Here is a 14,734-nt window from a genome sequence, read left to right as displayed (position 1 = left end):
AAAACGTATTGATCTTTTTATATAACAACGGTAAGAAGATTGCATTGATTATGGTTACGTTAAGGAAGCAGATTACACTTCCAAGATAAACAGAGACCAACAAAGCGCTTTGTGAATTTTAAAAAAAGAAAACCACACGTATATTCTATGTTCCAAGGAGATCAAATTTCCTTCAAAGTAGAATCAATGCTCTCGAAATGGTGAACATGCGTGCGTTTTTCCCTTCCGTATTTTTTTTCCGCAACTCGGTTGCACTTGGGTTTAGAAGAAACAGAGAAAGCTCGAACTTCCGTTGGCACCAGAGGAAAGAAAGTTATACCTTTTAGAAAACGACGATAGTTAAATTGTAAACTTTGAATTTTATCAATTTCAACAGGCAAAAATGTCCAAAACAAAATAAATGTTATGAGATGTAATAAAAACATCCAAATTGAGTTATGAAAAGCGCTGATTGAATTCAGCAGAATTTTCCTAGAATTATCGCTTGAAGCTAAAGCCTTTGACGTGTACGGTGGGCATATATGTTTCACAGACGTTGTGGTAATTCCCGGATGGCAATACAACCTTGGACAAAGAGATTTTAAGGAGATTTCCTTTATTGGTCTGAAGTGTCATTTTGATCGACAGAGATTTATTGTCATCATTTGTACGATCTTTATAAATTGGAACTACAGCTGTTAGCCGAGTAACTGTATAGCTGTCTCTCAATGAGGACAGTTTATGTAAAGTATTTATTTTAAGCCTCTGCCAGGTTCATTTCGTTTTTAAGAAACCACAAACCGCTAAAGGAAGCTAAACACCAACCTATAACCCTGTCACAACCTATTTAAAGCAAGAGCAAACATGGCAAAGCCATCATTTATCTTTATTAGGATATCCGCAACGTTCGCGCCTTCTCGTCTCGTCTACTCCTCTGTCGGAACGCCAAAGAAATCAGTGCCATTTTGATAACTTCATCCGGGGCGCAGTTAATGGTTTATTGGATAAGGAAAGAAATTTTGTTCTATGGGGTATGAAACGGCTCTTTTAACCGCAATAAAAACAAGAAACTGGCATTTTTAGCACACAGCGATTTATGTTCAAAATTGGGTGGATGAAACATTGCAGATAGGCGAGGCACTTTATGGAACAAGCTGAATTTTCTTTACATAAAAAAAACACAATTTCGAAAAAGAATGTAAACTGCAGTCGTAAACAGTGTGTGAGACAGACGTTTTACCCGTGTAAGCTGTCTGCGAGGTATCAACCACACGGAATTTTTCCTCGTTTGTACATGGAGGCGGTAAACCGGCCAAATGGTTCATCAACACGTGATATTTTCCTTTTCTATCCTTGTCCTCGTTGAAGAGATTACCGACGTATCCAGACTCTTCTCGAGGCAAACATTCGCAGTCTTCTATAGTGACTACCGCCTCTATCCATGTTAGCATGCAGACTAAGGTGTCTTTCATGACTGACGACTGGCGTGTATTGAGGGTTAGGATCGATTTTAGGGTTAGGGGATCAGCTGACTTTTTTTTTTTGTGATTTCTCAGCTATGAGTTCAAATTTCAGCCTATTTCTTCAGCTGTCAGTAAATTTTGCGGATATCATATTAAAAAAAAAAAAAGGAAAAAAAAAAAAAAAAAAAAAAAAAACCCGCCTTATTTTTCTTTACAATCGGCATGAGTACATCTGTGTCTGTCAGGTCGAAATAAGTTTCTAAAATTAAGGCTAGCAATCCAACAAAAAAGGCACACCCACTCACACCTAAAAACCTAGAATAAGCAGGCACTACGCCTTAATTTTCGTCGCATTTCATACAGTGATGCGGTGAGTCGGGTGTAGCTTTTAGCGCTAACTTTGGACCCTGTAGGATAATTGAAATCTTTAGCAAGACTACCACAGGGGAATTAAGCAAGACATTAAGACCAGTGTTAGCACCGCGAAGTCAAATTAAAATACGCGACACTCTGACGGCAAATGAGATTTTTTCTTCTGCCGGCAAAAACCGATACCACCGGTATAGTTTTTTATCGTCATAAAACACTAATCGTGTTATTTTCCCGGTTATGAATCCGCTTTCTCGAATTATAAGCCTACTTAACAACTTTTAGTGACATCGGCTTAATAAATTGGAATGTGCCGCAAATTCTATTCAATTTTGAGACTGGTAAACGTTATGAAAACACATTACCGGCTAGTTAGATTCGATTAAAGTAATCTTTTTAAAGGAGTCCGACAGCATGGCTTCGGTTTCGCCGAAAAATGCTCTTGCCTTTTTCCGTGAGAGAAATGCAACACTCTGGTGACATAAATTGTCTAGTATTTCTACTGACCTATTTCTTACGCTGAAATTAAATTCTGTGCGAACTGAATGCGTCTTAACCAGACTCAAGTGTGAGCAAAGAATCTCTTACTTGCTAGAATCCGATTAAATAAAGCTGTCAGGCGCTAGGCTTGCACGCGCACGCCAGTGGACTTAGAGGCTTGTTTAGACTTGCGTGCGTCGTCACTGGAAAATAAAAACTTTTACTCCGACATCCAGCCGAAGAAAGAAAATGAATCAACGAGTTGAAGCTATTAATTGATGCTTTTAATGCAATTTGCACACTATTGACTGGCCTCTGAAAGTTGCCTTTTCAAGTTTTCAATATTCTATAAATGTATCGTAGACAATGTCGTACACAGTCCTCAGCCTCTCCCCGCGATTATTTTACTTTTACTTTGTCATCGCGCAAGCAGCCCCTAACCTCAGGCAAATCAGTCAGTTAACGCTACAAACGAGCGAGTGGCAAACACACTTTATTGTCTCTCATTTATGTCAAGACGCGCTTTTTACTTACAATTTCCACTAGTCTGTGTTGATGTTTTGTTACGTAAGCAGTCCTATGGTTACTTTACACATTTACGTGTACGCTTTCCATTGGTACACGCGCAATCATGAAATGAAATGATCTGATTTTCACGAATTTGATCCCTGGTTTTCTTTTAAGTTTGGGATATTCAACAGATTTCTCAAATAGAATTTCACTGAACGGATTTGAGGGATATACAGAGATATGTAGATGCACTACAGAAGTGCCTATGTCTATTTCAATTTTCCATATATTGGTGTCAGAGTCCGCGGCGTAATTAGTAAAAAGTAACTATATATTTAGCAATGGATTCAAGCTTCCAGCTCATGATTACGGAGTTATGAGGCACGCAGAAGGTTTGGAGAGCACGAATAAGGGACAAGAGTTGCTCGAGGTGCTGGGAAGGAGTAACCCTTGCTTCTTAGAACGTTACTTACTGAAATTTCCGATGAAACTCGGGGAAAAGGTATATATTGCCCAAGCCAAAGCCAAAGCGAAAGCCAAATCGCAAAGATCGCAGCACCGGTTCTAGCTTGATTCGCGTTTCTCTGAGTCTTGGAGAAAAAGTAGAAAAATCGTCTTTATGCACCAATCTGGAATTTATCTCTCTCCTTGGCGCTGCAATTGTTGACACGTTTTAGGTTTTAATCAGCGTGTATTTGCATTGATGGATTATCCCTTGGTAAACTGCAATGTCCACAACGGGTTTTTATTCCCCTCGGAAAACTTATATACACACATATATCTCCTACAAAGACACTGAACTGCCTGAGTTGAACCTGTTTAAGCAAGTTCCAATCTATCCAAAAAAGATAAGAAAAAGATGTACTCTGATCATCACTCAGTTAATGGGTTGTACAATGCAGACAGATAGGTTTCTTGTTTTCTGGAAGAAATCCAGGAATCGCTCAATAGTGGCGAGCAAAATATCTTTCATGAAGATATAATCGAAGAAAGGAAGATTAATGGCCAAGGAGATAAAAAAAAAAAAAAAAAACTGTTATCAGTTCTCTATATATAGCAAGTTTGATGTAAGGAGACAGCTTTATCGCACCCTCAATATTGCCGTGTTTTTGAAATATAAGATAGTAATAAAAGTCAGGCTTTTTTTCTGAGGTTAAGCCTCAGCTGCACTCAGGACTGAAACAAGAAACGTTCTATTAACATTGATAGCGCAAATAAATATCCTGTTTACTATCATTAAACTTCAAAGATCTTAAAACGTCTGGTGGGATTTGCCTCAGAAAGCTATAGAATTTCCGGAAATATAACTTAGACGGAGCTTTTATAGAAAAACGCAGTAAGACAATGAGTTCTTTGTACCTGTCTAATATCTCTTTCAGGGAAAAGTACTAATAAGCCAAAGTGAGCCGTTTTGATAGTCAAACGTATTGCCATTGATGACCAAACAAACAAACAAAAAAACAAAGAAACAAACAACAAACAATTGACATACTAATTGTTAGGTGATACGTTAATTAGCATTTTTTAAATTACTTTTTTACTTGCTTTCTTGTTCTCACAGACATCTCTTGTTTTAGATTGACCGTGATGATATCACTAGTAACGCTAGAGTTGACCCAAGAAACGGCTAGAATCTTTAACGTGACAAAAAGGTCAAAAAGCTCTTTTCTAAAGTGCTCAACCCTCGACACACACAAACAGCCCTCTTTGGACACAAAGAAGAGCATTTACTCTGTTTTCTCGTAGACGATCTTGGAAGAATCATGTAGGTCTAAACAAAACAAGTAAAAAGCGGGAAGTCAGCAAGGAAAACATGCAAGAATTCAATATAAAATTCTTCCCCTCGCTATTACGCAGATGGCAGAATCGCAAGTGCTTGTCTTCCGGGAAAGGGCAGTGGAAGGGGGTAGGAGAATCCCAGAAACAATTGGGTGGGGGTGTTTAGCCCGCTTCCCAAAACCCTTACCCTATTTAAGACCAAATCTGCGATTTTCCCTATCTTATTAATGACCGGACCAAAAATTCGACCCTCTTTTTAATTGAGACTTGACTCTTACCCTGTTTCAAACCTGTCTGATAACAAGTTCCCTAGTTGTGAGGGACTTTAGTTCATGGGCTGATCGATAATGATGAAAATGTAGCTCCTTCTAAAATAAAATACTCAACTGAAGACTAGAGTGCAAAAACCATATCCTACTTCAGACCAAAACCGATAACCCATAATTTACGACAAGAACGGGTAAAATACCATACCCTTTGGGGTGACACATACCTATATATATAGCCCATATAAGGGAGTATCTTCCCCGGAGCTTGTTTCGTCTGGTGTTCATTGAATCACTCAATCATCCGCGCCGCCTATGGAAGAGAGAGGCTGTAAACAGCTTGTTAATATCTCAGTTTAGTGCCGCATTTTTTTTTACGTGACTATATCTGGTAAACATGTTAATTATTTCCGGTTTAAACTTTTTAATTATGTTCACATACATCACACGATATTCGTACACTCATCTGAAACTCTAAACCGGTCTAAACTCAAACTGAAAACCTACAAACCACCCCGACCCTCCCCCAACCCCTCCCCTTCTCCTCCCCTCCGTACATATGTATCTTCCAGTACATTTTGATACTAAAACAAATCTATAAATATACGTCATATTTGAAACTGTTTGTGTGAGAAGCTTAGATGAAAGCTAATTACGAAGACGTATGAAAATATGGTCGTTGTAATTGCTTCTTTAAAGTGGAATATCACATCTCCCGGCTGCGCTGATTCTCCAGATAATTATAACGAAGCTAATCCCTGCTGCTGTAGTCGTCTGTCAGCATTGTCCCTATGTACTGTGTTACATCGAAGAGTCCTTAAAAAGAGAATTGCAGGGTCATAAAACTGAAACAGACGATTAAGTAAGCTACTGTATAGATTACTGGTGAAACCGTCAATTTGTATGTTCAGTCTGTACACAGGCGTCCTGTCTGTCTAACATCTGTCCCAGACTCGAATGACCGACTGTTATAAATTTCCATGTGTACTCGAAATGACGTGAAATGTTCAGATTTTCGGGGTCTTTGATCGGTGGTGTGTTCTTTGGCAAGACAGTTAACTTCAATTAGCATCTCTCGCAAATAGGATTTTTATTATATCGCAAAAGTCGAGTTGCTGCATGCAAGCTAAAGTATCTACATTAGTGTAACCAGGCCAATTTCAGCAGGAAGCAAAACTATAGTCTATATGAAGCATTACTACTATTAGTTTTTTCAGTAAGATAAGTCAGCAAATTTAGTCTTAAATCGTTTTTAAAACGCGATTAAAACGCGGGTTGTAAAAATACACAAAAAGAAAAATATAGGACAGCGACTGGAGTAGGCAGAGGCAGGGTGGAGAGAAAAACTGATAGGCCCTGACAGTCAAGATCAATCGGGAATGAAACACAAAATCGCCAAAACTTGGCATGGGTGCGCAAAACTGAAGAAGAGTAGTAACACAGATTGCATTTGGGTCGACCTTAAAAAAACTTCGGCCCGACGTTTTCAGGTTTATGAAGATGACCCTTTGATATGTGGCCGAAATTTTGCCTATAAACGGCTGCTTCTCAGACAGTTATAAATTTAGAACTCATCAGTAGTTGACGAAAATAAACCGAATTACCTAAAATGCCGTGTCCTACAGTCTCTTGAAACTCTTAATGGTAATAGTAATAGAATAGACTGAGATGTTCAGTACTTTGGATATCAACGTGTAATAAATATTATACTGTATTGGTTTTATTCAAAAATGAGACTAAGGTAAACAGTAATTTCATCCTCTTTTTACTAGACACTTCACTGGTGACTTCCTAGACGGAAGCATTCTTGTTATCAAGGAAAAAATTATGGTGACGCTTGCTCAATATCCGGCTCAGCGGAGCCAAGCCTTTCGCCGCTTCCTGCGCGGAAAATATTCCCTTGAACTGATATAACTGTAATTCCATTTCAAGACGATATCGATAGCTCGGGATATCCGTTAGGCTCCATTAGGAAATGTTTCGGTAGTTTCTTTCAAAAAGTTAAATCTGTGAAATGAATCTCACAGCTTCGATGACACATCAAAGGTATTAGATGCACCCTTTCAATACCTGAATTTAGCTCGTGTATTTTTATTACTCAGGTTTTACTCTCCTACCTGGGATGCGATACACTATATATTTCAAATGTTTAGAATGACAGTCATGCGGATACTAATTTGCAATGCTTTACATTTTCTTCATCTTTATTGACTTCTAAGATCTTCTTAGGAAAAACTCGATTTTCCCAAGTTGCAAATCTCGGCTTAAATGATGTTTTAATAGAGATTCATCTCGCATTGTCCTGATTTCTCCTTTGAAAGAGAGCTGAAATTCCTAAACAGTAAAAAAAAAAACCCGTAAGCCGTACGTTTTGAGTGTCTGCAGTGGGCAACACTGCTGTCTTATACAACACGTCCCGTACTGTCCATTCGGTACCAAAAAATAGACATAAAAAAGAAAGAGGAAAAAAACATATGGTCCGCTTCTGGAAAAAAACAGATTCAATCAGTCTATTTTTATACACTTTATATAAGTACTACTTGATAACCCCTAATGCCCCACAGAAAAAAACAGAACCTTTCAAATGGGTACAGCCCTATTGAAAGCTCACAAGCTGCGGGCTTGACAAATAATTATTGTAACGGATAATCCGTTAGATTTAGTACCAAGAGAATGTGCTGCCGCCATGCCCCACCAATCAGTTTGGCTATGCACTCGTATCGCATTATTGGCCCGCACCGATGCCGGCTGGTAATGCATGCATGTGTAGATAGACAGTATTACTATGACTAGAATAAATCGGACCGAAGGCTTTATACGGTCTCTAGGCCGTTCTGTCGATTTACTTTAAAAGCTTCTCTAAAACCGTTCCGCAGATTTTGCGACGTAGACGAACCAGAAAACGTCCACATTCACAGTCAGCAGCAAAGAATTCAAATTTAATCCAAAGTGAAACTGCCGTGGTCAAAAACTAGACATCTAAACAGTAATACCGCCCCAAATAATAGCCTTTTCTTGAGTTACATTTTCCCAAAGTCCAACTCGGTTTTCCTTATGTAAATATCATATAAATGATCTTTGAAATAAACAGCACTCAGGACAAGAACTTTTGAGGACGCTCAATTTCAGGTTAGTGAATACATCCCTTCATTTTACAATTGTCAGTCATAAGATTCCGCTAGTGCTAGCGCAGAATGATTTGTACCGCTTTAATGAAATACAATTCCTGTAATAAAAGGATAATAGAGTAATTCTGGATTATTGAGGTATTTTCAGATTACAACTTAATCGCATCCAAAGGACAGTAAACGAATTTCAGAGATTATAAATACTTGCAGTTCATGAAATTCATAAAATTCCTTACGGCATGCAGGCCGAAATTCATGATCAAGTTATCTCTTCGTGATCGTGTCCCTGAGAATTGAATTAAAAGTTATTGACTAAAAAATAATAGACTGAAATGAACTGACATCGCTCCATCGAGGTAACTTCAAACTCCTTAGAATCCCCTTGGAAATTTAGAACAATGCACTGACAGGAGATATATATGAAATTATTATGGCCTCGCTTTTCGAAGACCTTAATTTACAAAGCACCGACAAAAGTACATGACAATCTGTTTACAGACTTTAGTCTTCTATCCGATAGAGAAAGAAACCATTTAGGCAGTTTAATTTAGGAAATGGAGGGCCTTAGCATAACTGAAGAATAAATGGCAAACAAACTAAATCCCAGCCTTTTAGCTTCAAATCAGTAGCATATTAAATAGATTGGATACAGTTCTTCATTACAGTTTTGCAGTTCGGTATTAACCATCAGTTGATACCTTGAACTTGTACGGCTGAAAGAACACACAGTTATAAGTTAGGGTGTAAAGGAATTTCACCAAATTTGGCTAATTTTCAAAATCACAGGTTTATCATAGAACAGAGAGAATATCTTCAACAGGCCTGCGTCATATTGTGGACATCATGCAGGTCCAAAATGAAGCGCGGCTGAACTGATTCAGGTGCACAAAATTTTAGACACCGAGGATTATATGATTAAGGTTGGCCAAGATAATCTGCTCAATTAGTTCAGATGTGCCTCTTTAAAATAATGTAGCTGTCTGAGGAGTAAAAGACATTGCATTGTTTAGAATTTCAACCAGTTTCGTTCCATGGGTCAATAAAACATTTCAGAGCCGAAACAAACTGACACGTCCATTGCAAGAACTTTTCCGCTTGTCATCATCAGAATGCACGACCGAGTCTCTGAGTTCCAAGATCCTTACAATTCCACATAATTAAAATAGAGAAAATATCGTGACGAGCTGGAAAGAGATGCAAAAATTGTGTCAGTCCCTAAACACCTCGCCATTTTTAGCACTGATAATAATTCGAAGATTCTGGCTGAAGCTTCAAATTCCGTATTGCACCGTAAGGGCTGGTGAATGGTAAATGCAACTTACGAGAAGACGAGACTAGCGTTTTCCTTTGTAAGCCCGAGGTATTTTGACTTTTTCAACTGCGGGACCGAGACCTCAACGTGTTTTAAATGCGAGCTCGAGACGTTCATATTCTAAGACGAGTAAGACGTCATTTATAAACGCAAACAAACAAATGGTTACTTCAAGACCGTTCGAGACTTTCTTAGCCTAGCTTGCAAGAACTGGAGACTCCGAAACAGCTTTGGGAAAAAATCAAGACTACGAGACCCAAGAAACTTAACGAAACGTTTGCGAGACCCATGGATTTGAAGGACCATTCGCCACCCCTACTTGTAGCTCGAGGACTCAAATTGTTTCCTCCTTCTTTCTCATTTAGACACTGTGTTTTAAAATAACCCTGCAGTTAGTAAATAAAAATGCATACGGTTTGTTCCAAGATTCCTTCCATTTACCCTAGCTTATGTACTCGTGCTAGCATTTCTTGATATCAAAAATCCAAACTGTTCACTAAAAGCTCTCCGGCTAAGAAACGACCACTGAGTTAATCTAAGATGGCGGCCATTCCACTGACTTTCAACATCAGTGGTGAAGACTGACTCCGATGGCAAACAAAACCCTTACGAACGGAACAGCTGGCATGGTCCGGCAGGGTGAAAACAAACTCTGAGACACCAAAGCTATGCAATGATTAGGATTTTTTCATTAATTCCTTCATTTTATACATGCCTTACGTTCTTCCCCGTTGGAAGCAAGATGGAAGACGTCTGTGTACGTTAACGGCCCACAGCCCACTAGTCCTATGATTTCAAACTTTCTCTTCGTTTCACCAATTACCAAGAAGATTGAAGTACACTGATGATCAACGATTAGCTCCGTCATGTCCTCGAGCGTTCGTATCTTGAAATCATGATCTTTTTGTTCGTATCATACAAACAAAAACTTCATGATTTCAAGTCACTTCCTTTAAGCTAGTAAAATCTGTAACAATTAAAGGGCGCGGAAAAAAATCGGAACATGAAGTAACGTGAATTCTAAGGATAGCCGCAGTTTGTCAGCTGGGATAAGCATTCTTCCCATGAATGATGAACAATGAACAATCAAGAAAGGGGACTGAAATCATTCTCTATACAGTAATAACTTGAGCAATACGCAGCGCGAGCCTACAACAGTTTGTATAACGTTCATGTTTCAGAAAGTTTTCTTGATATTTTTCACATCTTGGACATCACGAACATGTCTTCCCCTGAATCTCTATTGGCTGTCCGGTAGACTAGCGATCAATGAAAATGAACTAGGAATGACAACAAAGACCACTGAGGTCATTAGCCCAGGTAAGCTTATTTTACTTGTTTTATTTCAGACCCGCACAACAAAACTACTTCTACTGGGGCACTCGATCATTTTCTCTCTTGATTACCATTATTTAGATCAATCCGGCGGTCCAGTGCTACTGACAGAAAAAGACTGACCTCCTTATTGTGAACTGCCTTAATCTCCAGACCTCTCCAAACTCTACTGACATTGGCGCCGAATGTTTGTCAGTTATAATTTTGTTCTTGCTATAAATTTGTGCTGTTTGGTCTAGTCGAGGGTCCTAGTTATGTTATAGAAGCAAAGAAATGTTGGCGATGCATAGCAAGCCTATACAGTTGAACTGCGTGAGTATGGTATAAATTGTTTCATTTCGGTGCTAGAATAGCGTTAGATGTAATATGGTATTATTGGAGTTCTTCACTATTAACGAGCGAAAACAGCTGAAGGTGGCTGACAGGAATGAAAATACACTGTAAGTCGAGAGCAGCGTCACTAAACAGTTTGATTAACGTATAACAACATGATGTAGATCAGGAAGTCAAGGATGCGCTTATTTCTTTTTGTCTCATCGTTTTATTATTTGTTATGATTCGTTGTCTCCTAGACGTGCACCAAGTGACCTTCGCAGCATCTGAATTTGTGAAATTCAGCACAAGCTGAACAACTCACAATGGCAAATGAATAACATGCATGCATAATGTCTTGCACAGCATAATCACTGCTCAAACTCATAGGACAAAGCCTGTCTATTCTAGTTTGATTTCGCAATAAGAAAAGCTCCCAGTCTGGTCTAAAGATAACGGTAGTAGTTGTTGAGTCTTCTGCGAGAGGGCAAAACAGGAAGGTTTCTTGTAATTTACCGATACGAAAGAAATCACAGGTTTCTATGAAACCTAAAACTCAACCATAACACTCCAATCCTGCTTTACCAGATGGCGTCCTTACTTTATTTACGTAACATTTCCTAGATCGATCGAGACTTGTGAAATTTAAAATGTAAGATTAGAATGTTCCCAGGAAAAAAAATAGACAATCAAAAAGAAAAAACCATGCTTTATGGCTTTTTAATGTTGAAATTTTGTCAGAAGTGAACGACTCTTACCAACAGTGTTTGGTTTCTCTCTTGCCCGGGTGGTCTGTCTTTTCCCTAACAAACACGCGCTGGGTTTATCGTTCAAAAAAGCCTGCAAACAAACCTGTTTTCTGTATGGCTTGTTTTTTTAGTTGTTTACGACGTCGTTTCAACTGTCTCGTGTCTTTCCTTCATTTCCTTTCTGCGGAAATTCGTTTTTATTTAATGAGTTTATACGGAGCCGACCCCTGAGGCACTGATATAACTTCAGGAAGTGTTTGCATTGTAAGTGTTTACCCAACTTGTTTTTCAGGAGAAATGTAATTAAAGAACATGTTATTTAAAAAGTGAAACCATTTTTTTCAGGCTGTAGTTGGCTGTAATTCCTGACATTGTTGAACGGCAATAATAATTATTTCTCTTTTATAATTTCTCTCCTCGATCTTCCTTCTTCACTGCTACATACTTTTCGTTTGAGTTATGTTAGCAATCCTCTTGACGGAAGTTCGTCTTGATGACTTCTGTTTATTTTTAAGTCTATTTTTAAAGTTATTTAAAGCAATATACTGTGCCCCCGACTTTCCTACTGGTAAATGGTTCACCGGAAATCCTTTTTCTACTGAATTTCGTAGAAACATTTATCTTAGCTGGTCAGACACGAGCCTTCATTTCCTGGCAAACGTCTTGGTGAGTTTCTACATCATTACAGTGCTTGCTCACTGGTGGTCGGCGCTCAAATTAAGCAGGAATTACAGGTACAGTATTCTAATTATAGAAGGAAACTTTAATTGTTGTATAATCAGTCTATAATGCATTCACCAGGACCTATTAGTGAACTCTAAAGTGGAAATATTATCCTTGAAATTCAACTTTGTGTTTACTACATACTATATGAACTATAGAACTAGTAGTAATCCAAGACTGGTTATGAGTGCGTTCGACGCCGTGACAACTCAGTATATAGGTTTGCATCTAAAAGGTTTCGTTTCAGTAAACGGCGAGGTTGACATTGTTACCCCGGCTTTCATGTTCTGGGGTAATTGTGTTTCCCTAAACTGCTCAAGTCAAGAGTCAAACCAATTTCGTTAGTCGCGGCGTTCGCGCCCAAAAATAATTTCAAATACGAAGCATCTCCTATACTTTTCCATGCGCAGGGAGGTTTTACACCGCAGGGAAAAACAAACAAACAAACAAACAAACAAACAAACAAACAAAGCTTTATGCGGTAAGACTTCTCTCCGAGATCCAAACCTTTACCCTTCTCTAGACTACTTTTGACAGAAAAGGTAATCTTTTTATATACCTTCCATAGAAAATATCCCTGTACTTTATAGCTAACTCAGTCGTTAGGTGTATTTGTTCAAGATATTTTGAAAGGAACGTTTTACTACCTAAACGTCAGTTTCCCCTACCCTTTTCTATACTACAGCTCGTGAAATCCTTGCCCTTTTATGCACCTCCAGCATGAACAAGGTACCCTGTTCGTAAGCTAGGAGCTTCCTCTTTAGTCTATCATATAGGGACACCCATGCATATGTGAATAAACCCTTGTATGCGGCCAATCAAGATCAAATGAAGCCAACTGCAGAGAAGCACTGTCACTGAGAGGTGTTTCTACTTGTTATAATTCTCGATATAACTAGACCCGAATTCGTAGTTAGCCATCAGTTAGAATCTTTGTTAACTGTCGTTGAGTTCTGCTATATCAAGTCATTAAGCTGATAGGACACGAGTTTTGTTAGCCCCGATATGCCGTCGAAATGTAACAAAAAACTGCGATTAGATATGATTAGGAACAAAATTGACGATATATTTTTTAGATTTTGAGAAAATAAATGAGAAGGAGAGTGTAAGACCGTTTTAACGTCTTTTGTGTCCAAGTGTTGTGGTGTTCCGTCTCAGTTCATTGCTTATGCTTGTTAGCTAGTTCTACTGGTAGAATGTTTAGTTAACACCGATAGGATTGTCCAACACGTATGTACTTATAATTGATCCCCTTTGTTCCAAAGCATCATGACACAAAATCGTCCCTTTTGTTAATTCGTACTTTTAATGGTCTTCGTATGAATCTCTTGGAGAGAATTTGTTTTTACCAAGCCGGTCTTTCATGTTAAATTTCACGTAATCATTGAGCGGAACTTCTGTCGTTTTTCATTTGGCATAAGTGACAAAGATAGATTGACGCATTTGTAAACAGAATAATAGCCTCAGCAATGCCAAATGATTCCTTGATAGGAACCAACTTATACCAAATAAGCAAGTGAATCAAGGTCATGGATTCTTGTAAAAGCATGTTTGGTTATTCAAAGGGATATTGTAGATTCATGAAGGGGTATTTTCGCGATTCCACGGCCAGCATGGAACCTCTAGAAAGTGTTTCTTTTTTGCGAAAGAAAGAACATAACTACAAAAAAAGTACGGGGGATTCAGTGGAGATATTACGGAGTAAGGTGGATTGTTGAGTATAGCAAACGTGTAAAATCAAGTTTACCGGTGATTTTTTGGAAACTGTATTCTCTTTATTTTGAAGACAATTGTGATGTACATCCAGTATAGAACTTAGATGTCATTCTACTCTACTATATATAGAATACTCAGGGAAATATATTTTCACGGAAAAAGTCGCCAAAAGAACATGGCAATGATGTAAACTCAATTCATTCATCACACTAAGGACAATCTCTTACTCACACGCGCTTCTGAAAATCACGAGTCTGTAACTTATCCTTTCCCGTGAAACATAATAATGTTCTTCAATACAGCTTAGTGCTTTCCAGCTCTAAAATTATTAGTGAAAGCATTGCAATAAAGCCATCATGTTGTGTTGTTTTAAGGTAAACCCTCTCAACCACTTGAATTCTCGAGCTTAGACACGTGAATTCTAGTATGAAGTGCAGGCTTGTGGCATGCCTAAGAACCCTCATGCATGGATCAGGACACACACGCTCGCGATGCTATTAATCAGATCTTAGTTTGTCCTTCTCACCACATGATCACTCGAGGGTCCTTCAGAAGGAGCAAAAGACTTTTCGGATCCTTTCAGACGCCGAAAAAGCACCGTTTTATTACGTTC

The 14,734-nt window shown here is 38.5% G+C and overlaps 1 protein-coding gene and 1 long non-coding RNA gene across 3 annotated transcripts in view; both read right to left on the bottom strand.

Moving 5' to 3' along the window:
- Positions 1 to 2,768: 2,768 nt before the first annotated feature.
- On the bottom strand, positions 2,769 to 5,360 carry LOC149097166 (uncharacterized). The gene is made up of 2 exons (XR_016204408.1): positions 5,074 to 5,360; positions 2,769 to 4,572 (listed from the first exon to the last, which is right to left on the bottom strand). It is a non-coding gene; the product is annotated as an uncharacterized LOC149097166 (long non-coding RNA).
- Positions 5,361 to 5,406: 46 nt separating this feature from the next.
- LOC110058233 (ADP-ribosylation factor-related protein 1-like) overlaps positions 5,407 to 14,734 on the bottom strand; it is a 46,863-nt gene continuing 37,535 nt past the window's right edge. Inside the window, exon 7 of one of the 2 annotated variants that reach the window (XM_020764833.2) lies at positions 5,407 to 5,662. In XM_020764833.2, coding sequence (XP_020620492.2) covers positions 5,587 to 5,662 — 76 coding nt within the window. In that variant the 3' untranslated portion in view covers positions 5,407 to 5,586. Of the gene's footprint in view, positions 5,663 to 6,764; positions 7,181 to 14,734 lie in introns of those variants that run through there. The other variant, XM_089280598.1, reaches the window with a different exon arrangement.

Source organism: Orbicella faveolata, unplaced genomic scaffold (assembly GCF_042242905.1).
Source record: "Orbicella faveolata isolate gen_17 unplaced genomic scaffold, um_ofav_v1 contig_47, whole genome shotgun sequence".
Taxonomy (NCBI): Eukaryota; Metazoa; Cnidaria; class Anthozoa; order Scleractinia; family Merulinidae; genus Orbicella; species Orbicella faveolata.
This window is presented reverse-complemented; position numbering and strand designations above follow the sequence as displayed.